At 38.7% G+C, this 26048-nt stretch overlaps 1 protein-coding gene across 2 annotated transcripts; it reads right to left on the reverse strand.

Moving 5' to 3' along the window:
- Positions 1–18309: 18309 nt before the first annotated feature.
- LOC149814742 (auxin response factor 18-like) lies at positions 18310–25243 on the reverse strand. 2 transcript variants are annotated; one of them, XM_089990270.1, is made up of 14 exons: positions 24758–25243; positions 23113–23231; positions 22852–22947; positions 22702–22758; positions 22474–22626; positions 21758–21842; positions 21402–21492; positions 21114–21278; positions 20760–20873; positions 20604–20679; positions 20351–20510; positions 19599–20260; positions 19335–19525; positions 18310–19076 (listed from the first exon to the last, which is right to left on the reverse strand). In XM_089990270.1, the coding sequence occupies exons 1-14, from the start codon at positions 24900–24902 to the stop codon at positions 18974–18976; spliced, it is 2217 nt and encodes a 738-aa protein (XP_089846396.1). In that variant the 5' UTR covers positions 24903–25243; the 3' UTR covers positions 18310–18973. The 2 variants fall into 2 exon arrangements, with proteins under 2 accessions (XP_089846396.1, XP_089846397.1); XM_089990271.1 differs by having other exon boundaries at positions 25052–25231.
- Positions 25244–26048: the final 805 nt, after the last annotated feature.

The raw sequence follows: 26048 nt of genomic DNA on the forward strand, positions 1-26048 counted from the left end.
GAAGTTTGACATGAATGAAATTGAAAAAAGGCTTATATTTTAAAATCGTTTCACTCTCTTTCCTCTTTCTTTTTAGATAATGTCCCCCTCTCTCCTTGTGGACTTCTCTCTCTCTCTCTCTCTCTCTCTCTCCTTTACCTATGTGAGTCCCTACCCTCTGACTAGTTCACTCTTTTCTAAGGGCTCATCTCTTGGTCAACATAAGGTGGTATCAACCCTACCTAGGTATGAAATTACCTAAGTTCTAAGTAGAACTAATACATCAACTTTGTGAAGAACTTGACTCAATCAAGCCGTGTATCGGGAGCCTTGGCCAGCCCAGACGGACTAATCCATTTTCAAACCTTAGGACACTCTCTTTAAAATGTGCAAGTCACTAGAACCCATTCCCTTAACCTCTCCTATACCCTAGTATGTCCAGAATTTATTTGTTGACAAAACATAAATTTTGTTAGTCTTGCAGAAGCTTCCCAACCCCAATCGTTAATCATTTAGATTTGAAACTTGGATCCAAATACCCCAGGATATCAAGATTAGACCCTCCAAAAATCAGGATTTTATTGTATAACTGTACAAAGATATTGATTTTACAATTCGGTTCTGTTTTACCCAAACCTAGTTCAACCTGCAGAAAACCAATCCTGACCCATAACTTGCCCACATTTTAATTCCCCAATAATAAATCCTCTGATCTTGAAATTTGGCATGTTCATTCCTTAAGATGTTTAGAATCATCCTCTAATTTTTTAGTTTTTTCATCACACCAATTGGGCGTACCAATTTTTTTACTTAAATCGGTCAGAACTAGCCTACCGTGTCATACAAATTGATTTTTTGACTTAGCCCTTTACCTAATCTAGCCTACCTGAACCAATAAACCTAACCCAAGACCAACGAACACTTCAAGAGTGGTATCAGAGCAATGTTTCTACGATTCCTCAAAAGCCCCAAGTCCAAACCCTAGAGTTGGCCCTTGAAACTTGCTACGACACAAATTTTAAAAGATGGTGCAAATTCGAGCTTCAAGATCCACACACATTTTGCTATAGGCAATGATGGTTGTTCAAGCCTAGGTGAGAGACCTAAGAGTGATGTAGCAACTGATATATCCTCTTCACATATGAAAAAGTCAGTGAACATATATCCATACCAGAAAGGAGAGCCTGATACATATCCACGTCAGAACCAAGGAGGGCTACCCAGTGTGACTCACATGGGTCATCTAATTAGAGGAATAGGGTGGGACATCTCTCCATCTCTATATGTTTTTTAAGTTAATTAGGTAAAGTTTAATTAGGTTATTATTAATAATTAATTGAGACTTTTAATTAATGTAAAAGTCTTGATAGAAATTGGCCTCTAGAATCCTTTTTATAGTCTAGTTTTTGTTTCACAATAAGATTTTTTATGGCTGATGGATTAGTTGATTATGCAGACACTCTATTTCAGGTCTCTTATCTATAAATAGAGGTCTGGAGACCCCTTTTATGCATTGAATGATATTGAGTTTCTTATAACCCTTCGCTCTCTAGTTGTCCCTGTTTTGACATTTTTCTCTCTCATGACTTTCTTTCTTTCTCTCTCTCTGTCTCTCTTATGATCCTTTCTAATTCACGGTAGACCAATCCTTAAGGGATGACTGTCCAACCCCCTTTAGAAGCCTAAGATCCCTCAACATCTCAGATCATGCATTATGCTTCCCTAGTGAGTTGAGCGACATCTCCATATTACAGATCATGTATTCGGGTTCCAAAACGTGAGAAACTTTATCTTAGCCTGCTATAGACCTCTAAGGTACCCCCACTTCCCCACAACCACAAGAAACCTCAGACCTTTTCTCCACCATATCCAGCATGTCCCATAATAAAAAAGTCATAGGTTTGATCCTCTTGAGTCCATTAGGCTCAAATTGTACCCATATGTCAAAATTCAAACCTACCTTACATGCCTTCTTTGAACCACCTACCTCAGAGTTCTTGAAGGTTATAATAGATTGGTAATAGCACTAACTTATGCAAATCAAGCATCCGCCTGCCCTATAACATTGATAAGATGAAAGAAATATGCAAGCATGTAGAATATGCCCGAGCGATTGTTGAACATATACAAGCCAAACTTTGTCTGCGAGCATGAATCAAGACAACTGCCTGGAAGATACAGAGTGGTCCATTGTGGACCTTGTGGAACACATTAATGCCCTCTCTCTTAACAACTAGGGCTTCACTTTTATTGGTGGATGCATGGAGGGCTCAAACACATCGATTCTCAGAGAACCACAACATGACTTCACATGAGGCATGAATAATAAACCTTGTTTCAAAGTCCCTACTTTTGCTTACAATAATGTGCATGAGTGAATTTTTAAACTTAAGCACTTTTCATGTATCGTAATGTGCTTTGCGAGGCACGTGTTGGTGAAGCGGTCGTCCGTCTAAAAGTCGATGGGCTACGCTGATACGAGTGGCTCGACATCATACACATCAAGTCTTCTTGAGATAATTTTGTTGAGCGTATTATGAAAAGATTTGGGCCCACAATGTTGGTAAATCACCATGTGGAGCTTAAGAATCTCAGAGAATGGGGTAATCTTGATGAGTATCAAGTAGAGTTCAAAAATATATGCACACTTCTACCCTTAGTTTATATGACCTTGTTTGAGTCTTATGTTGGTGGACTGCAGGAGGATCTTCATATAAAGGTTCTAGCTACAACAATGAGTACTCTTGAGGATGCCTACAAGGTGGCCAAGCTTCATAATGAGAAGCAAAGGAGACTTCAAGCAATATGTATGTCAAATCGGCTAACCGATTCTCATGATCACTCTGCAGTTGGACTGTCTAAATCAAAGATGTCTAAGGGGGTAACATCAGCCCCTAATATAGAGTAGATCATGAATGCACAACATGAATAATGCCTTAAGAAAGGTCTATGCTTCAACTGCAATGAGAAATGGTTCAAGGGTCACACATGTAAGCGCTAACATATCTTTAAGTGGTAGAATCAAATTCCAAATGATATGAGCTGTTGAAAGACCCTCTATTCAGAACCAAGGAGAGCTAACCAGTGAGACTCACATAGGGGTGTCTAATTGGAGGAACATGGTGGAACATCCTCTCTCTCTCTAGATACTTAAGTTAATTAGGTAGAGTTTAATTAAATTTTCTTTAGTAATTAATTAGAACTTTTATTTATTGTAGGAGTCCTAATAGAGATTGACCTTTATAATCCTTTATCTAGTCTAGTTTTTATTTCATAGTAGGATTCTTTATAGCTCATGGATTAGTTGATTAAGCAGAGACTCTCTCCAAGGCCTCCCATCTATAAATAGAGGTATGTAGATCCCCTTTTATGCATTGAATAATACTGAGTTTCTCTCTCTCTCCTCTAATCCTCTCTGGTTCACGGTGGCCAGTGAGTCAAGTGACATCTCTATATTGTAGATTGCGTATTCGAGTTTCAGAACATTGAGAATTCTATCTTAGCCTACTATAGTCCTTCAATGTACCTGTGTAGCCTCTCCATAGTCTTATAATAACTTTATTAATTTTCTAAACCCCAAAATTCAAAATTGCATCTTGTCAAGTACTTGAAATACTTGATTTTCTTAAACAAGCAACCCTTGATTGTCAACATCCTTTTATTGTGTTTAGAATATATACCAGACCCTTATAAATATCCCTAAGTCACCATAGATCCCTTGGACTAGATACTTTCAATCATGAACCAAAACCCTTACCCGAAACACTTATCGAGCCCAAACCGCACCTACCTAATTTAGTTGTTTGACCCTGTTTACACTGTTTTGCCCTAACTGCAACTACAAGAAACCTCAGACCTCTTTCCCATCATGTTTAGCAGGGTTTAACACCCTTGAAATAAGTATCACATGCCCCACAATAAAAAAATCATAGGTTCAATCCTCTTGAGTCCCTCAAGATCAAATTGCAATACCCATCCATTGGAAATCCATACCTACCTTTCGAGCCTTCTTTCAAACCATCTACCTCAGAGCTTCAGGAGGTTCTAACAAAACCTTCAATCAATTCACGAAATACACTAATTCTAAACATGGTAGTGTCGAATCCAAAATGACCACCTTAGAGATTAGCATAACCAACCTTACCCAGATGGTCCAGTAATTCCACACCATCATTCAAGCTGCCATCCAACTCTAGCAAAATAACATGGGAAGTGGAGGCAACAACAACCACGAAGAGCAAGAGGATCATGACAAAGAAGATATATATGATTATGTCCTCAAAAGATGCCCGGGAGGACATGAATTTGGTTTAAGAATTTCCAACTTCGACATTTCTCTTTTGCATCCCATGAAGATCCCTTTTTCTATTTTTTGGAGAAAGATGCCCATGACTAATTGTACAAAGCAAAACAATATTATGTAAACCAAGGAATCTCCAACAAAAGTATATTAAGATGTGCCATTGCTAACCTCAAAGGTGAAGCAATTTGGTGGTATAGTTGGCATGAGAAATGTTACAGAATACTATATTGAATAAATTTATGTTATAGCCCGAATATCAGAAGATGGTGCAGATTTGAGCTCCAAGATCTATATGCCTTTTTCTGTAGGCAGTGAGGGTTGTATAGGCCTAGAGAGACCCATAAGGGTGATGTGATAGCTGATGTGTCCTCCTCATATGTATACAAGTCAATAGACACATATCTATACTAAAAAAAAGGGAGAGCCTAACACATATATGCATTATAACCAAGAGGAGCCACTTGACGGGGCCTACATAGGGGGCATGAATCAGAAGACCAACATTGGATGTCCCCCACTTTCAGAGGCTTTCTGAAATCTTCTTGAAAGTAATTAGTTATTAGTCATTTAGAGTCTTAATTGTTTAAGAGTTTTAATTAATGTAGGAGTCCTGATAAAGATTGGCCTCTAAGAGCCTCTCTCTTATTAAGCTTTTTATTTTTGGTAGGATTATTTATGAAGTCATAATTTGTTTAGGATTGGACTCCAGTCCTCTACTCTATAAATAGAGGGTTGGGGTTTCCCTTTTAAACATTGATTGAATAATATTATTAAAGCTCCTCCAAGGCCTAGCCCTCTCTCTCTCTTTTCTTTCTTTCTGACACCCTCTTTTTTCTCTCCTCTCTCTTGGATGTCTCTACCTCCTTGACATCTTCTTCTCTTCTCTTTTTCTAATCTCACCTAGCACAACAAATGTGGTGGTGGATCTAGTATACATCAAAGGGATCAAGTCCTTCATGAGTTTCTTTTAGATATTCAAGAAGGCTACACGGCCTGAGAAAGCCATTTGAAAGCCTCTATAGTCATGGTTTTGCTGCACTGCCCTCTCTAAAGCCTAACTCAGGTAACAAACCCATTATACTTTTGTTAATAGTTTCTTAGAACCTTAGGTTTCATTATCTCAATTTTCATAGCCTTAGATTCAAAACCGCATCTACCTGAAAAACCTTATTTTTACCGTTTGAGCATCCCGACCATCGAACAACCTATATTAGTGATCTCTAACCTCCATTAGCCTATCCTAACCTTGACATATGTCCATAGGTGTCCAAAAAGCCCTTTATTCAGTCCATATCAGATTTGAACTAAAACACTTTCTTGATTATCCTTAGGCCTCTACCCCATCATGTCCAGCAGGGGTCGATATCCTTGACATGTCCATCCCATCCTCTCGCTTCAGTCGAGCACATGCTAGAGTAACTGTCTATTGCTAACTAGGGGCTTCCTTTTGCTCTAATCTCTAAAGCAATTCAACCAAATCTTGATGATGGTGCAATAAGTTTAAAAGAGAACTCTTGAAAAGGTTTGGACCCTCTCCATATACTAACCACAATGTGAAGATGAAAAATTTAAGACAAAAAGGGTTCGTTTAAGAATATCAAGTCAAGTTTGAGAACCAAAGTACTATGTACGATGATTGGTCTGAATACATCTTGATAGATGCATTCATGGGAGGTATCAAAGATGAGATTGAAATTGAGCTTATGGTTGTAGACCCCCATACTTTGAAAGAGTGCTTTCACAAATTATGGATGAAAGATGTAAAATATCCAACAACATAAGGAGGCCAACTCGACACCCCAATAGGTCAGGATCACACACCCAAGTCATGGAAGAGGGTGCCAAAAAGAAATTCAAATCCCCTATCAAAACCAAATTTGTTAGTCAAACCCAAATGACGGACCAACGCAACAAAGGATTGTGCTATAATTGCGACGGGAAGTGGAACTCAGAGCACATATGCAAGGCCCTCAAAATATATGTTATGGTAAAAAATGAGGAGGAGTCAACTAAGGATGAATGAGTCCACACTTTGGGCGATTTGGAAGAGGAAACAAATCAATGTCATGAAATCTCTTTTCATACCCTCTTCAGAGTCTTGATTTTCAACTCCTTTCGTGTGAAGGGAAGATTGTACTAACTGCAAGTGGAGGTGTTGGTTGACACCAGATTGACCTATAACTTCAGGAGAAAAGATCTCATTTCAGGCCTCAAATGTGATGTGAAAACAACCTATGTTTGAGGTTGTTGTGAGAGATGACAATTGTCTTCGATGCATAAGCGTGTGCCCTAATATGGAGCTTGAGATGCAAAGATCCAAGTTCAATGCCAAGTTTTATGTATTTTCTATCAAAGAGGTTGACATAGTCCTAGGGATAAGTTGACTTCGATATCTATGAGAAGTCCATTGGAACTTCGAGAAGATGAAAATGAATTTCAAGAAGAACAGAAGGAGTGTGCACCACAAGGCCCGTAGGCCTAAAATAAATGACAAATTAGGCTCTTAAAGCAACTCGAATAGCCTTGTTATTGTATAGTGCAAACTACCAAGCAAGTGAGAAACAAAGAAGTAGAGGTTCCTTCCAAACTCAAGAAAGTTTTAATGGAGTTTGAGAAAGTGTTTGCGAAACCAACCTCTTTACCCCCAAAATGTTCCCAAGATCATCATATCACCCTGATTTCGGGTGTATGACCTGTGACCATTAGACCTTATCGATATGCTCACTCATAAAAGGATGAAATAGAAATATTGATCCAGTAAATGCTCGATAGTAGGGTAATTTGACCAAGTTCGAACCCCTACTCTTCACCGGTCTTGTTGGTGAGAAAGAAGGATCATACTTGGTGGTTTTATGTTGATTACCACTCTCTCAATGCGGTAACTTTAAAAAACAAACATCCAATACCAATAATTGAAGAGTTATTAGATGGATTGAATTGGGCATGGTTGTTCACGAAGATTGATCTTAGAGTTTGATATCACCAAATTCGGATGGCAGAAGAGAATACATAGAAAATGGTGTTTAAGACTCATGATGGCCAACTCAAGTTCCTAGTAATGCCTTTCAGATTGACGAATGCCCAACCACCTTTCAAAGGATGATAAACGATGTCTTTTGGCCCATGCTTAGAAGTTTTGTACTCGTATTCTTTGATGACATACTTATCTATAGCCACACTTGAGAGAAACATCAAGAGCATGTTTGGGTTGTCCTTCATACACTAAGGGTATATTTGGTGGCTCGTCTAAGATTGCACAGAACAACCGAACATAAGATACAAAACACATGTTCTATAACAACTGTACTATGTCCAACATTAGTTTCGTCTCGACACAAAGTTGTGTTCCTTGTGAACAGTGCTTGGTTTTTATATTGTGTGGACAACTTGAACACATATGGATAATGAGTTAAATAACTTCATTTTGGATCGTATGACTCGATTTGTTCAACATATGGGTGTTTTAACATGCTTAATACAGATTTAACTTCAAATATGGATCTTATATTGAATAAAAAAACTAAAAAATATTTAAATTTTGGGTAATTTAAGAAAAATAATAATTGATATTTTTAATATATAAATACTTTAATTGGTGTCATATTTTATCTAATTCTAACAGAGAGAAGAAAAAGAATGAGAGGGTCTGGGAGAAGCCCTCCGCTCGATATTTTATTTTATTTTTATTTTTAATTATGTTCTTCGCATGCTATTCTTGGTGTAACAGGGGGGATGGAACAGTGAAATATTGTTCCAAAGACGTGGATTTTGTGCATCCACTACATCCAATGTTTAGTAGCCTCAACATGAGTTAGGGTTGCTCCTTCACAAATCATGTTGGGGATGAGCCACCAAATAAGCCCTAAAGGAGCATTAATTTGTTGCCAAAGAACCAAGTGCAAATTTAGTCAACCTTGTGTGTCCTACCTTGGCCACATTATGGATGAAAATGACATGTGCATGAACAATGTGAAGGTTAAAGTCATGGTCTCTTAGCCTAAACCATTGTCCATCAAGGCCTTAAGAGGATTTCTTGGTCTCCCAAGTTATTATAGGCAGTTCATGCGGAGATACATGATCCTTGCTGCCCTAATAATAGCCATGTTAAAGAAAACTTTATTTTAGTTGAGCAGAGCCAGACTTGTTTTTGAGAAGCTCAAGCAAGCCATGTGTGAAGTGTCCTTGCCCTTCTTGATTTCTTGAAGGAGTTCATAGTGGAAACTGATGTTTACGACATCGATATTAGAGTGGTGTTGATGCAAGCAGGCTACTCTTGGCTTTCCTTGGCAAGAGTCTCATCAATCGAGCCAAAGCACTATCAAAGTATGTAAAGGAGATGCTTGTGATCATCCTAGCCCTATATATATAGAAAGAGAGAGAGAGAGTGATGATGTGTTCAATCACTTTTCCCGCCAGTTTTAAACATGACATTGTATTTTAAAAAACTTAATCCAAAAAGAAAAAAAATATGGTATTGCCTTCTTTTATACACTTAGGTGTATCAATATGGATATTGGCGAAACAATGTTTTTTAGAACTACAAATTTATTCTACACCATGAAACAATCGACATTCAATATTCCTTTGGTTTCCCATGACAATCTCAACTATAAAAAATTGTTGATCATCAGGTGAAATCCTATAAGTGGCAACAAACAAGACCTTGGAGTAACGTCAAGACAAAAGTAAACAGAGAGGCACAAGCAACACCAACTTTTTCAACGTGTAGGCATTGAAGAACTTTCACGAACAATTGTTGTTATACATGAACAAAAGATCACTATAGAGGATGTAGAACTACGCCGACAAACCAGTGCTAGTGATCTTCACCGCAGTAATTTGGATGACATCCAACCTTTTAAGGCATATGATATAACTAGGTACAGTGTGTTGAACTTTATAATATATGATTGAGATATATGTGTGATGGTGTTATTTTTATAGTTAATCTTGATAGTTGAAAACGCAAGAATGATGCGCGTATGAAAGCAAATGAAGTGATAGACATGATGAACTTTGATTTACTTTATGCATTCAAACAATCAATAGTGGTAGCAACGATCATGTTGATAGTGGAGGACCAAATGTTGATGGTGATGACTATAGCTTCTCGACTAAGGATGACTCATAAGCAAGAAGAGATAGCCAAGACACTCATGACTTGAGACAAGTACTGACAGATGAAAACAATGCACAAATAACAATTCAAAAGTCGAAGCCTTGGTATATTGTATAAGCTCTATGAGCATTTGTTGGACATTAAAATTGTTTTATGTTTTTACAATAATGAGATGTGGTAGAATAGGTTTGTATTCAATTGATTCTCATACAATGAGATGTGGTTGAATAGGTTCTTGTTCAATGGATTCTCATAAATTAGAATTGTTTCATATTTGTACGCTAATGAGATGTGGTTCAATAGGTTTTTGTTCAATTTTTTGTGTTTTTACACTAATGAGATGTGGTTGAATAGGTTCTTGTTCAATGGATTTTCATACACTAAAGGAAGTGACAAATTGTGCTCCTAACATTTTTAGAGCAACTCGTGTAACCTTGTTATGTGTGGTGAAACTATAGAGCAAAAGAGAAACAAAGAAGTAGAGGTCCCTACCAAATTGAAGAAAGATTTGATAGAGTTTGAGGATGTGTTTGTGAAACCAACCTCCTTACCCCTGAAACAGTCTCAAGATCATCATATCACCCTCATTCTGGGTGTGGGACCTGTGATTGTTAGACCTTATCAGTATGCCCACTCATAAAAGTTCAAAATATAAATATTGATCCAGTAAATGCTTGATAGTGGGGTAATTCGACTAAGGTCCAGCCCCTACTCTTCACTGGTGGTGTTGGTGAGAAAGAAGGATTATACTTGGTGGTTTTTTTATTACCATGCTCTTAATAAGATAACTTTGAAGAACAAACATCCAATACCAGTCATTAAAGACTTATTAGATGAATTGAATGGGGCAAGGGTGTTCACGAGGATTGATTTTAGAGTTTGACATCATCAAATCTGAATGGCAAAAGAGAATATATCAAAAATTGGATTTAAGACTCATGATGACCAATTTGATTTCCTAGTAATGCCTTTTAGATTAACAAATGCCCAACCACCTTTCAAAGAGTGATAAAGGATGTCTTTTGACTCATGCTTAGAAAGTTTATACTTGTATTCTTTGATGACATACTTATCTATAGTCACACTTGGGAGGAACATCGGGAGCATGTTTAGGTCGTCCTCTATACACTAAGGGTATGTTTGGTGGCTCATCCAAGATTTGATAGAACAACTGAACATAACATACAAAACACATATTATGTGTATTCTATAACAACTGTATTACATCCAACGTTAGTTTCGAATGGACACGAAGTTGTGTTCCTTGTGAATAGTGTTTGGTTTTTATGTTGTGTGGACAACTTGAACACATATGGATAGTGGGTCAGATAACTTCATTTTGGATCATATGACTCAATTTGTCCAACCATATAATTGTTTTAACATGTTTTTTATGGATTTTAACTTCGAATATGGATCTCAAATTGGATAAAAAAACTAAAAAATATTTAAAATTTGGGTAATTTGAGAAAAATAAGCCTTGATATTCTTTAATTTATAAATACTTTAATTGGTGTCATATTTTATCTAATTCTGAAAGTTTATCAAAAGTTATGGATTTTATCCCCAAATATCAATCTCAAACTAGATCCACATACAAGAAAGATGTTTAAATTTGGATAATATGAGAAAAAAATAAGAATTCATATTTTTTATATACAAATGCAAAAAACATAAATAAATCATAAAACCCTAAAATGCAAGAAAATAAACCAAAGAAAAAATCAAAATGCTAATAAAATAAAATCAAAGAAATAAAACCCTAATCAATGACAATCAAAGAGAAACCCCCTTAATCAAAGAAAAAAAACCATAATCAATGAAAATCAGCGAAAAAACCCTAATTATTAAAAAAAATCTTAAGAAGATAAAAAAATCAAAGAAAAATGAAATCCCTAATCCAAGAAAAAGAAAAAGAAAAAGAAAAATCAAATCCCTAATAAAAAAATAGAAAAATGATGTTTAAGACTCATGATGGCCAATTCAAGTTCCTAGTAATGTCTTTCAGATTGACAAATGCCCAACCACCTTTCAAAGGATGATAAACGATGTCTTCCGGTCCATTCTTAGAAGGTTTATACTCGTATTCTTCGATGACATGCTTATCTATAGCCACACTTGGGAAGAACATCGGGAGCATGTTTGGGTTGTCCTCTACACACTAAGGGTGTGTTTGGTGGCTAGTTCAAGATTGGACAGAATAATCAAATATGACATACAAAACACATGTTGTGTTTGTTCTGTAACAATTGCACTACGTCCAATGTTAGTTTTGACTGGACAAGAAGTTGTGTTCCTTATGAACAATGTTTGTTTTTTAGGTTGTGCGGACAACTTGAACACATATGGACAGTGGGTTATATAACTTCATTTTGGATCATGCTACTTGATCCGTCCAACCATTAGTGTTTTAACATGTTTATTATGGATTTTAATTTCGAATATGGATCTCAGATTGGATAAAAAACTAAAAAATATTTAGAATTTGGGTAATTTGAGAAAAATAAGAATTGATATTTTTTAATATATAAATACTTTAATTGGTGTCATATTTTATGTTATTATGAAAGTTTTTAGCCCTAAATGTGTATCTTGAATTGGATCCAAGTATGAAAAATTGTTTAAATTTGGGTAACGTGATAAAAATAAGAATTCATATATTTTTATATACAAATGCATAAATCATAAATAAATCATACACCCTAAAATGCAATCAAATAAATCATAAATAAACCATAAATAAACCAAAGAAAAAATCAAAGCCTTAATAAAAGAAAATCAAAGAAAGAATGCCCTAATAAATGACAATCAAAGAGATTCATCCATAAAAATCAAAGGAAAAAAATCCTAATCAATGAAAATAAAAAAAAACCCTCATTATTTAAAAAAATCCTAAGAAGATAAAAAAAATTAAAGGAAAATCAAAGCCCTAATCAAAGAAAATGAAAAAAAATCAAAGTCCAATCAAAGAAAAAAAAACCTTATTCAATAAAAATCATAGAAAAAACCCTAATCAATAAAAATCAAATGAAAAAACTTTAATGAATGAAAATCAAAGAAAAAACCCTAAATATTTAAAAAATAAACCTAAGAAGCTCAAAAAAAAAATCAAAGACCTAATCAAATAAAAAAATCAAAGCCCTAATAAAAGAAAATCAAAGAAAACACCCTAAAAAGAAGAGGAATAAGGATAGGAAAAACGAAGAACATAGAACAAAGAAGAAGTGGGAGAGAGAGAGAGAGAGGAACAAAGAAGGAGAAGAAAGAATAAAAGGTGAGGGAGTGAGTGAGAGAGCTCTCTGTCGACCTCACCGCCGGCCACTGTATAGGATATATATATATATATACAGAGAGAGAGAGAGAGAGAGGAAGAATAAAAGGGGGGGGGGGGGGAGAACTCACCGCCAGTCGTTGCACAAGAGAAAGAGAAGGGAAAGAATGAGAGGGTTGGGGAGACCCTCTTTGTTGTTCCCATGTTCTGTTCTCGACATAACAAGGGGGGTGTAACGATGAAATACCATTCCAAACATGCAACAAATGTGCACAAGGGGGGTGTAATGGTGAAATACCATTCCAAAGATGCAGCAAATATGCATTATGTGCATCCACTGCGTCCAATATTTGGTAGCTCCAACGTGAGTTATGGTTGCACCTTCACAAATCATGTTGGGGAAGGGTCACCAAATAATCCCTAAAGGAGCATCAATTTGTTGGCAAAAGGACCAAGGGCAACTTTGGTCAACCTCGCGTGTCCTACCTTGGAAATATCATGGATGAGAATGGCATATACATAAACCCTAAGAAGGTTGAAGCCATGGTCTCTTGGCCTAAACCAATGTCCATCAAGGCCTTAAGAGGGTTCCTTGGTCTCACCGGTTATTATATGTGGTTCGTGCAGAGATACAGGATCACTGCTGCCCTGTTAATAGCCATGTTAAAGAACACTTTCTTTTGGTTGAGTGGAGCCGAGCTTGTTTTCGAGAAGCTCAAGCAAGCCATGTATGAAGTGTCCTTGCCTTTCTTGACTTCTTGAAGGAGTTCATAGTGGAAACTGATGTTTTTGACATCAATATTAGAGCAGTGTTGATGCAAGAAGGCTACTTTTGGCTTTCTTTAGCAAGAGTCGTCAATCGAGCCAATGCACTATCAAAGTATGTAAAGGAGATGATTGTGATCATCCTAGCCATATATATATATATATATATATATATATATATATATATATATATATATATATATATATATATATATAGAGAGAGAGAGAGAGAGAGAGAGAGAGAGAGAGAGAGAGAGTAATGATGTGTTCAACCACTTTTCCCACCAATTTTAAAAATGACTTTGTATTTTAAAAAATTCAATCCAAAAATGAAAAAAACATTGTATTACCTTCTTTTATACATGTACTTGAGTGTATAAATATGGATATTGGTGAAACACTATTTTTTTGAACTGCAAATTTATTCTACACCATGCAACAATCGACGTTCAATACTCTGCTGGTTTCTCAAAACAAGCTCAATGATAAAAAAGTGTTGATTGTCAGGTGAAATCCTACAAGTGACAATCAACAAGACCTTGGAGTACCGTCAAGATAGAAGTAAAGAGAGAGCCACAAGCAACACCAACTTTTCTAACGTGAAGGCATTGAAGAACTTTCATGAACAAATGATATGATACATGATCAAAGGATCATTATAGAGGATGTGGAACTATGTCGAGAAACCAGTGCTAATGATCTTCACCATAGTAATTTGGATGACATCCAAACTTTCAGGGCATATGATATAACTAGGTACAATTTGTTAAACTTTGTAATTTATGATTGAGATGTAGGTGTGATGATGGTGTTTTTTTATAGTTAATCTTGAAAGTTGAAAATGCAGGAATGTTGCATGCACGAAAGCAAATGAAGTGATAGATACAATATTTTTTTATAAGACCTACAAAATTTATGAAATTTTTAATCAAAATAAAGAGAATTTTTAGTGTAAAAAATTCAAGTAGTTAAAATATTGACTTAATATTTATCTTGGCTAATTAAGATTTATTAGTATTTATAGAACTAGAAATGAAGGCATTAATTAGTTAGAATAATTAAATTAGTGTTTATTTGTTAATAAATTATAGTTAATTATAAACCATGTTTAATTAATAGTAAGTGACTAATTATTCTCAAATTATTCATTAAATTGTGAATTTAAATTAAGAAAAAATTGTTTAAGTGTTTTTGTAGAGTTTGAATCTAATTTGGATTTGGATCGGACCAATTAGGATCAGATCCAACTAGAAGATCCAAAGTAGAAATTTTATGATTTAGAGTTTCTAAAAATAAATTAAGGATGTCTCTAAAAGTAATATCAAGAAAAATTGAAACTTGTAAATAATAAAAAATACCAAAAAGGTAACTGGTAATTAGAACTAGTTGGAATGAAATCAACTAGAAGTTTGAGTTTGAGTTTGCGGTTTCAGATTCAGACTTGGATTGACCCAGCTCGGTTTGGTCTGGTCTTTGACTTTCTTTTTAATCCTTGGGATAATTTAAATCTATAAGTATATTTTTGACCTTTAACCAACCATTAAATGGACTTTGACTTTGCTTTAAAATCTTTTTCGATCTTATCTAGATCCATTTTTTACTTTGCCCAACATTTTTGCATGAACATTAAGAGTCCAAACAATTTATAGCCATGTTGATCATTGACTTCTCATCCTATCTTGGATGGTCTTGTACCTGGCAGAGTCATTTTGAACCCTACTCCTATCTTTTTTGGTCCATTTTGGGTGACCCTCCTGGCTAGCCATTTGGGCCTTTATGGCTGTTTGGTCAGCCCAAGCCCATTATGGCTAGCTGTTTGCCACTTTTAATGACCATTATGATGGTTGGTGGGTTAGGGCCTATATAAACTCAGCTCAACCTTTTCATTTCTCATCCCTCAGTACTTAGCTCTCTTCTCTCCTCTCTTTTCTCTCTTGAGCTCTCTCTCCTCTTCTCCCACGAGCTCTGCTTTCTCTCTCTCTCTCTTGTTTTGGAGTTCAAGTTTTAGATTCAGATCTAGTTATAGTTCGGATCCCTATTCAGAATCTAGATCCAGTTATAGTTCAGATCCTTATTCAGGATCCATAATTGAGTATAATTCAGATTCCTATTTAGGATTCATATCTTGTTATAATTTAGATCTCTATTCAGGATCCAAATTCATTATAGTTTAGATTCCTATTCAAGATTCAGATCCTTATCCAAGATTCAAATCTATTATAGTTTAAAATCCTTATCCAAGATTCAGATTCAATTGATCCATATCCAGTTGTAGTTTGAATCTCGATTCAGATTCATACCTGATTTGAACCTAATCAAGAGTTTGTTCAAGGTGGTCTTTGTCGAGGTTGTTGGGCTCACCCAATGTAGGGCGTGGTATGATCATTCGCGAGAAGGTGAAAGTTCGATTGTATCTCGAGAGCATAGTTGCACGAATACTCATTGCACCAAAGACTTGATCATAAGTGTGACAACTATCGCTTGAAAGACAACGCGTTTATATGTGGCTCCAGCTCACTGGTTCAATCTCGATTGTCTGACCCACTAAGGTAAATTTTCCAATAAGGACGGATTGCCCCGCATGTCTATGAAGACCCGGAAGACATAGTCCAAAGGACAGTTGGGTAAGGAAACCTGTGGAGTGGCTACGGCTCCTTCAAGAGAAAGGGAATCCTTACCCAAGCCGTCTGCGGGATGTATAGGAGAGTATACGACGTGACGCTCAGTTGGGACCCCGCACTGTAGCTACAGTGTGTGTTTGGTGGGGGGGGGGGGGGGCATATAACCTGCCCCCCTCCCTCAGAGGGATTGAAATCGCTATGGACCCCCCACCACACACACACACACACACGCGGTCTTGGATGCTTCAAATATGTGTGAAGCCTCGATGACCCAGCAGCAACCGAACATCGGCACCGGCGTTCCCCAGGTAGCCGCAGAGAATTGCCCGCCCTCATGGGCAAAGGACAGCCCCACCACCCCTCCAGATCCTCATGAAAAGAATCTCATGGAACATTAGGGGTGTGGAGCATCGGTGGGCAAGTAAACAGATGGATACCATGAAGAAGCACTATGTGGACGTAGTTTTTTTTGCTGGAGACGGAAGCCTTTCAGGACCAGATCCCTCAATTGGAGCGGGACTTTCCGGGCAATGACTTCTACGGAAATTTCAAGGCCTCAGGAACAAGTAAAATAATCTGCCTATTTTCAGCAGTCAATAGAGCCCTTGAAGGAAGGGGTTCCTGTTTTGGATATTCCCACAGACCTGAAAAAGGATTTTGTATAATTTTGAAAGATGCGTTGTACAAAGACCTAGTTGTAACATGAATTATACCTCAAAATTCTTAGCTCATTTAGCTAAAGGGGGACTATCCAAATCATGGAAAGATCATCCCCCAGATTGGATCCCCTCGAGGGACGATACTCATACAATGTAATTCTTACAATTTAATGAACTCTTTTAGGGATCAGCCTAACCCCAGCTTGCCTTTCAAAAAAAAAATAAAAAAAAATCATGTCATTAGTTAGACTTCAGCAACTCTCCCAAGTGTTTTTTCAGCCTAACAGTCCAGTGCGAAACCAACAAGATTTGCTTAAAATTGTACAAAAAATAGCAAGGGTCTTTTTTTGTAATAGAGGCCCCATGACATTTCAACATCAATCAATCACTTGGTTTTAAGCTCTTCGAGAATATGAGCCCGCAACAGATTAGGATGAATAGATGAGCTGGATAAGCAATATGAGAACATTACAATAACAATTTTGTTGTCTGCTACTGTGAGGCAACGAGCTCTGGAGTGTTATTTAATTGCAAACTTAGACGCGCCACAGGCATGGAGTTGAAGCCAAGTGAGCTTGCTTCAACAGATTACCAAGTGAGGGTCTGTGAATTCTCTGGACTGTTTGTTCAGGTCGTAATCCAGTCAGTACTGCACCAAGAACTCTGCTTCAAATTATCCTAACCTAAGGTCCTGCAGACTCAAAAATTGATGCATATCCGAAACTGAGATGCTATACAAATTGAAGATCCTCAACAAGAGTTGAATATTCATAGCAAAAAGGGTATTCAAGTTCAGAAAAAGACACTGTTCTAATATGACAATTAATTTAGAAGCATATTGGACTTGCAAATAGATTTGCATTAGCAGCTTCCTGGAAGGACCGCCCCCTGAATGGACCCCAACCAGGGTATTTAAAAATGTAATTAGTCAATTTTTTGAATGAAACTGGTAGGGGTCGGTCTAACCCCAGCTTGCCTATTCAGAAAACAAAAGCTTCTAACTAGAAGTTGAAAAGGATTATAAGCAACTATGAGGTTTATTGCAGCAGACTCTTAAACCCCTCTTCACCTTTCTTCGTGATGGTGGGGGCAAGTCGACCAAACTGGCCCTGTTGCCAACTGTTTCTCTTCCATAAATGCAGCCTCTGACTCCATATATGTTTCATACAAAGTATCAAAAAAAGAACTTGTTCAACAATTAACAAAACCGGTTCCCCTATGATCATTACAATTCCACGGGCTCTGCAGAAACCTTGTTGGTTCCACCCATACAGAGCCCAGAAATGAATATTAAAAAAGGTTATTTAACGAGAAGCATGATAATGCTTCATGAAGCTAGTGAAAGGTAGGGTGCATAAACTTGGCAACCTATCACATCATACCAAATATGCAAAATTCTCGTGCTAATCTATTAGTAACCCTTCCATTTAGGATTTATTTTCAGAGGAAAAATACCCAACCGCGTTTCATCTTCAAAACCATACTTTCTGATTTAGGACCCAATCAGTTCCAACTCTGTAGATAGATAGATAGATAGAGAGAGAGAGAGAGAGAGAGAGAGAGAGAGAGAGAGAGAGAGAGAGAGCAAAACAAAAGAAGAAAAGCCACCCCAAATATGATATACTTAAACACATATGTACAAAAATGGTGGAAAAAGAGTCTTTTCCTTTTTCCCATCCATCACCCGCTGCCCATGTCAATATCCTAACGGCTACAGCCTCTCCCACCCCACCAGTCATACCATATGCAGCACCCCACTAGGACCAAATATTCACAAATCCCTACAATTCAAATCTTGTCCCCACTTTCTTTCCCCTCCTTGCAATTCACCACTACACTCTTTACCTTTTCAACGCTAGTCTTTAGCTCCTAGGCAGATAAAAAAATAAAGCCACAAATTATCTCCCATATAGATCTACACTTTAATCTTTTTCACCAAGTTAGCACCACCCTCCCCCAATCACGAAGGGAAAAAAAATAGAAAAAAAGGTAACTGACTAATGTCCACTCCCTGTTGTTCCGGAAACTGACAAAAAACATAACTTCCAACTTGACTCGGCCACCACCTTTAGCTTTGAGCACTGAAGCATTCATTTCACTCCCCCAGAGCTCTCGTTTTGTAAAAACAGATCTCCATCACTTCAAATGTCAAAAGTAAATTGAGTTGTAGTTGCTTCAAAAAGAAAAGCAATGAAACTCAAAAGCCTGCAGCAACACCGCCACCACCAACACCACTTTCCAGGACATCAGTGCACTTTAGGCTTCATGTTTCAGCTCTGAAACTACTGGTTCAAGTTTCAGGCTTTTCACCTCTTGGCATGTGTAGATGAAGATCTTCCTCACAGTTCTACAGAACTCCCTGACAAAAATATGCAGAATCAAACATGAACAATTATGGAGACAAGTAGGTGATAAAGACGATTCTGAAATTCCACAACAGACACTGGCCACTAGAACAAACTCATTCACCACGCAAAATTCATTATTATTTCTTGATTTGGAAGGGATGACTGGGTTTGTAACTTTTAATTGATTCTTCAGCTGCTAAACCATTGCCTTGGTCAGCCAAAAAAATGAACCGCGCAAAAGGGGGGGAAAGAGTTTCATGAACACTTACTGCCATGGATAATCGGCAACTAGCATCATGTCACCTTCATCATCTGTAAAGACAACCTCCCATTTCTTGTTTGGATGTTGTAGCTCTCCTTTAATGTCAAACCTATGTTCTAACTCTGCTATGAGCTCATCATAGCCATCCAAGGTGGCCAGGTCGACTGCCCTCCCAACTGCGATTCCTTGCATGTGCACCTACATGAGCAAAAAACATTTTTAAGGAGAGAATATAAAAACTCAAAAGAAATCGGAATTAGTGCAAGCATACTTTAGTTCGGCTTCTTGTTGGGAAGCTCTGGGTACTCTGTGTTTCCTTTGGTGATTTCTGTGTTTTCTTTTCATCCTTTGTTAATTTTGAGAGCTCAGATTGAACGTCTAACTCAGCACATTTAACGTGACCAAGTAAATCCTCAACAGCACAAGGAGTGCGAGCAGAAGGTGGTGGTGGTGAATCATCTGCAGTGGCACATTGCTCAATCAACTGAAACCCAAACAATCTGCATCCTTCTGGCTTGGACTTTCTCTGAGCAGAGTGCTCAGGAAAAGATGGAGAGATGATTGAGTTTGTTGCTGCATAGGAGTCCGTGGCTCCTTCAACATGAGGATGGGAATTTACAGGCGTATGCAGTTTCATCGGGAGGTCACCAGCAGAGAAGCGCGAGACTGAGGACCACAGTGATTCTGTTTTATTCTCTTCTGAATGGAAGACATGCAACGGTGCTTGCACTCTGGGTGACAAGGTGTCTGGTTGGTTCATGAAAATACTATGACCATCTCTAGCTACGGAATCATGCCTCTTAGAACACCAGGTGATCTGAGCCTGGTTAGGCTCCAGCTCTGTTGTGCCACTTAATGAGGTTAATTCATGATTCTGGGTCCCGCTTGGATACCAATATGAAGAGACAGACTCCACTGGGCTTTTGCAGATTCCTAACAATGACAATGCAGTAATACAAGTTACTTGGCATGAATCCTTTCACAAAAAATACAAAAAGAAGGCGGCAAATAGTCAGGCTTTACCAAGAAGAGAGAGGTCCACTGGTGAGTGGGGACGTTTATTTTTCTGTGTAACCTGCAATTGTGGAACGGGAGCTGGAGCAGTTGAACCAACAACAGGTTCTATCTCCCACGGAGATACTCTGTCTGGTCGAGGGATGGTAGATGCTTCATCCCATTGCACCTGAAAATTTGTTAGACAAATGGATCCAAGATCAGAGGTAGAAGGCATAATCAACCCCAGAGCTAAGCAGGCCAGATCAAGATAAAACTGAACCTTAAGTGATCTCCACTTTGAATCATCCCATTGTGAAGCCACAGGTTCAGCAAATCCAACAATAGTACCCGTGAACCTGACAGGAGAAAACATAAACTAAGCAAAGATGGCATGTCATACCGAAATTAATCAGAGACAGATCCGGTATCCAAATACCTTCGTTCAGGAGCTTCTTCCCCCTCAAATATCATCTTAAACCTATTCCCCACTGTAAATCCGTGGTTCATTGATTCCAAGTACTTGTTCACGCTAATAATAAATTGGCTAGTCCTGCATTGCAATATTATCAGGAAACACAGTCAAAAGTTGGCATGAACTTCAGAAAAATCCAATGTTATTGAATCTATAATAGATTACATAAAAGTGTAAGTTCATTCTGGCTGTCACTTCGGACATCAGAAACTAAAACGGTTTATTAAAACATGATTAGAAAACATACCAATTCTCAAACCACTCTAATTTCAAGTTTTCAAAGCCAGAAGTGATATTCACAAATAAAAAAGAAATTACCTTGGTTTATAATAAACTGTAAAAAGTGTCCGAGAAACAACAGCATGAGACGCAGTTGCAAGAACACCAAGATGCATGCTCTGGCTGGAGATTACCGAGGTGGGCATGGAACTTGATTGTTTCACTAGTCGCCTAATTCCAACACGGAGCTCTTCATTTTCACCCCTGAACATTTTAAGATTTATATTATTCAGAATTTAGCAGACACAGGTTCCCCTTTGAAAACAGCATTCAACAGTGAAAGTGCAAAATCAAATGGCAGAAAGGAGGCATGAAAGAACATAGCACCTAAGAAATATGAAGGCATCTCCTGCAACAAGCCTCTTCGATGTGACAAATGTGCTCCAACCAGTGGTTAAAAGATGCCTCCGGGGTTGACCTGTTGAAATTGTAGGCAATAAACCAACAATAAAATGAAATTTTACAACCATGGGTGAGTCAAAATTCCTACACAATCACACAATACAATGAAGAACAGAAAAGGAAGTGATCGAACACAAATCTATTCTAAAGCAAGTTAGTAGCAGCATTCAAAGAATTTAAAATTTACAGTTACAGGCAACTAACTTGAAGAATCTAGATAACCATAAAATTTCATACAGTTTAATTTAGTTTAACAAAACAGGGAACATACAAATCCATACCTCTAAATATATGCTTAAAGCGCCATTCATAACCATGCAGATCCTTTGCAACCAATTCCTGAGTGGGTGTTGGCTGAGACATGTCCTGAACAAAGGGAAACCAATATGCTATAATCATATTGCCAATTAGAACAGAAGGTGAAATAATCAATCAGGAAACAAATTGCTAGAATATAATGAACTAGAATGCAACTTTTCTTTTGTTAAGACAGCAAAAACATTCCATTGAACATAATGAATAAGTAAAAGTGAAGGTCACAAAAGTAACAAAAATCTCCACATGAAAGAGGGACTTTTATGCAAAAAATGTAGAAGATTATTTCTAGATTGCCAATTCTAAATTATGGTGTAAACTAAATTAGGAAATTATGGGGTTAACTAAATTAAGAAATTATAAAGTACTGGAGAATAGAAACAGTCTTCCAGGTAACGATAGTAACATACATATGCTCTTTAACTATCCATGGGCATATTTTTAAATTTCAAATTTCCCCAGAAAAAATATTTTCAAACCTATTCTACTTTACGTCATGATAACATCTTTTTCAATGTTCTCCAGAAAAGGGAAAAAAAAACCATCATGCAGAAAAAGACCATGTCGTCCAAGCTCCTCAGAAAATGAGATGGAATCAGAAAACAGAACCAGAAATAAAAAGAAAAAGAAAGGAGACGGTATATACAACTTGAAAAAACAAAGAACGAAACGAGAAACCAACCAGAGGAGGGAGACAATCATTGGCATGCCTTCTAAGAACAGAGAACCCTCCATGAGTGCTAGTATCAGAAGCTGTAAGAATCTTGCAGAAGGAACGAACATTAGGTTTGGGATCCTCGGGGAGGCAAGGATCAGGACTAGAAAGTTCAGCTTGCTGCAAAAGAAAAAGTTCAAATCATCAAATCGCCCACAAAAGGAGGCAAATGCATGTGAGTGAAAAGAAAAGTACCTCTGGTTCTGGAAGTAAAGTAATTTGTGCGTACACTTCATCTGTTTCAAGCTCAGCCTTCATAAATTACAGATTCATAAGCCATGAGGGAATAAACGGAACTACCATGCACCTAAAAAGGAGAAACGCCCTATTTTCTAGGTAGATTACCTGAAGACGAACGTTGACAACACGACACAGTATCTTTGATGGGAGATCAAATAATGGGATCTGCTGATCTAGACCCTGGTTTGTCGAAGCCTCGAGCTACAGAAACAAGACATGCACCCAAAGAGAAACAGCATAAGGGAATTTACACTCATGAGTCTGCTTTCTGAAAAAAACGAATCAAATGATTTTGGTGACCAGATGCAGAAGCAGTATGCGTTTCCATCGTGAAAAGCCAAGAGCTGAGAATATGCTCGAACAGACCTGCTCCATGTGGCCTTGGGGAAAGTAGTAGACCCGCTCTCGTTCACGTGGTATCGTAACAAGCGGACCGGCACAAGCATGCCATAATTCTTTATAAAGCAAATTCTCCATAGGCTTGCCTGAAGATCAGAAAAAGTAACGCACCAACGAAACTGAAACCTCAGAAAAAGAACTAATACCCCAGCAAATTTTGCAAAAGAAGAAAAGCCAGGAAAAAGATGCGATGCACAGTGAAAAACCTTTGCTCGAAGATATAAACCTCAACGCGGCTAGAAAACCAAGAACGCTGGTCGTTTCCAAATACCAAGGAGGGAGGAAACGAAGAAGAAAAAGGCTGGGCTTCCGAATATTCAAAAACCAAAGGGGTAACAGGAAAGCCTGGAGAATGCCCTTTCCCAAACTTCCACAAAAAGATGTCTTGTAAAGCACATTAAAGATATTTTTGGTAGCCATACAACACCAACTGCTGTAGCAAACCCAAAAATATCCCAAAATTTCAGAGAATTCAGGGAGAAACAAATCGATACCAAACGGGAAAAATTAAATTCTTCGGGCCACAAACCATAATAGGGAACCAATAATGGAATTTTCCCCGGAAATCCCAGAGGCACCAAAATGTTGGAAAAAGTGATTTCCGTATTAAAAGAAAAAAGGCTAGCCACGGTGACCTGCAACTGAAAGGGTCTGGAAATAAGCACCCCATTTTGAGAGAGAGGGGAACAAAATATATTCATCAGGACGAAGAATATCAAACGCAAACAACAAAATCTGGAATTTTATTACTATTCATCAGAGAGAGTGTTTCTGCTACCTAGAAGATGGCCCATAACAAATGAAAACCGGGGTTGAAGCAATAAAACTCTAAAAAGAGGGAAAAATGGATCAGAAACACCAAATACTCTTCAGATGAGAAGTGCACTGTCTTAAGAAAAATAGGAAAAACGTAAAAGATAAGTCTGAAGAGTCAGAAGCATGAATCTTCCGCCCATAGCATCATCTGAAAACGAGGAACTCAACGCAACACGCTTGTTTTCCGCCAAGGTAACCGAAACGAACGCTTCGAAGAGAGATTAAACGCAAGACATCCATAGTTCCGGCCATAATGCCGGAAAACCGCATCAAACCTTAAGTCAGAAGGAAGAGAAGCCTACTTTTCGCTATAAAAAACGACAATCGAGGGCTCGATGATGAATCCACAAACACGGAAGCACTCTAAAACACAAAATACGAAACCATCACGACTTTCATGCGAGAAAAATAAGAGAGAGTTATGCAGAAGCAGGATTAGGCAGGAAAACCAGAACCGGAAGTTTCCCGACGGAATCCAATGATAAAACCGGCAAACCAAGCGGTTTTCCAGTCAGAGGCAAATTGTCACAGTCGATCACGAGAAAGGAGCTCCATTTCAGAGCTTAATTTCAAAGCAAAAAATGATGAAATCGGTGCTCTTCGGTTCCATCCCTACGTGACAAAGACCAGACGACGAAAGACTAGTTACGTACTCACTTCATCAGCGGCGCGGCTCCCGAAGAAGCCAACCGCTTTCCCGGAAAACCAGACGGAACCTCTGCTAGTAACCGTACGACCCGGCCGGAGAGCCGTGCTGGAAAACCAGGGGAGGGGGTTCCGGGGGCAGAAGGCTTACCGGTCACGTGCGCGTCCTTGGAGAGATTCTGCTGCCTCGAGACGCCCGAGACTGGCATTTGACCTTGACTTTTGGAGCCCGCGAGCGACTTGCCGAAGGCGGACGACGCCGAGCTAGCGCTGAAACTCTCCGCGGCGTAAGCCATCTTCCACCGTCCCCTCCGATCTCCTCTCCCCGAAACCCTAACCGCTCTCCTCCTCCCTCATCATCTCTCTCTCTCTCTCTCTCTCTCTCTCTCTCTCTCTCTCTCTCTCTCTCCGCTCCGAATTCTGGCCCCTATAACGTTGTCGTTACCTTAATAAATGCCCGATCAACTGCCGATCCCTTCGTTTCCTTCTCGCCGGGAACCGCTCTCTTTTGCCTGAAACCACCAACCTCTGCTCCCGAATTCTCTCTCTCTCTCTCTCTCGGAGCGACCAAGCACGACAAAAGAAGGAAAAACCAACGCAAAATGGAGAACAAAATGAGCTCCCCTTCCTTTGTTGTGAAGGCCTAGTCTCTCTCTCTCTCTTGTACCGTACGAGATTAACCTGAGGGTTAACGCTTTAACCGCGGTTAAAACCCGTCCTGTTCCTGACCGAGACCGAGGTTGGGGGGGCAGTCGCGGGTCAGCGAGGGACATCGGTGGATGTGGGCCCCACCCCGTACGGGGCACATTCGGAAAAGGAACAGAGGGCCGGCGAGCCAATCACCGCCGCGCTGCCACGGCTGACGGTGGCGGCGCATTTAGTGCGTTTCCTCCCTCTTCGGTAGACAGAAACTCTCCTAACGGTAACGGATTCCGTCACCGTTTCATGCCCCCTTACACATCAGGCATCGCGTGGGCAGGGCAAGCAACCTCACTTGTGTTGTGGGCCCACTCCCTTCGCTGGAGGCGGTTGGATCTTCGTGATGGACGAACCGACGAAGATGATGTTTTGTCGTGTGTTGGTTGCTGGGTGCGCAGCGTTGTGCAGTTTCTTTTTTTTTGTTTTTATTGGATATGAAGTTACCCTTGTGCCCCTGGTTGGAGGTGTCAGCCGAACGGCAGGCAGCCCGTGTTGCTTTCATGGTGTCCGGGCGAAAATGATTCCTCCCTCAAAATACGAATAGACGTTTCTGTCCCTTAAGCTTTTCCGCAATTTCTCTTGTGCACCGCTTTCTTTGCCCGGTTTGCTGGAGTTGGATGAGGAGCGAGTGCGTGAGTGCCGCGCTCATGTATTATTCGATAAGGCGGTCATCTCGACCAGCAGTAATGGCAAATCGTCGGTTGCGAGAGCAAAGAATAAATGTTGTGCCGATAGGCAGCAAC

This window comes from Nuphar pumila, chromosome 15 (genome assembly GCF_984573655.1).
Source record: "Nuphar pumila chromosome 15, dmNupPumi1.hap1.1, whole genome shotgun sequence".
NCBI classification, from domain to species: domain Eukaryota; kingdom Viridiplantae; phylum Streptophyta; class Magnoliopsida; order Nymphaeales; family Nymphaeaceae; genus Nuphar; species Nuphar pumila.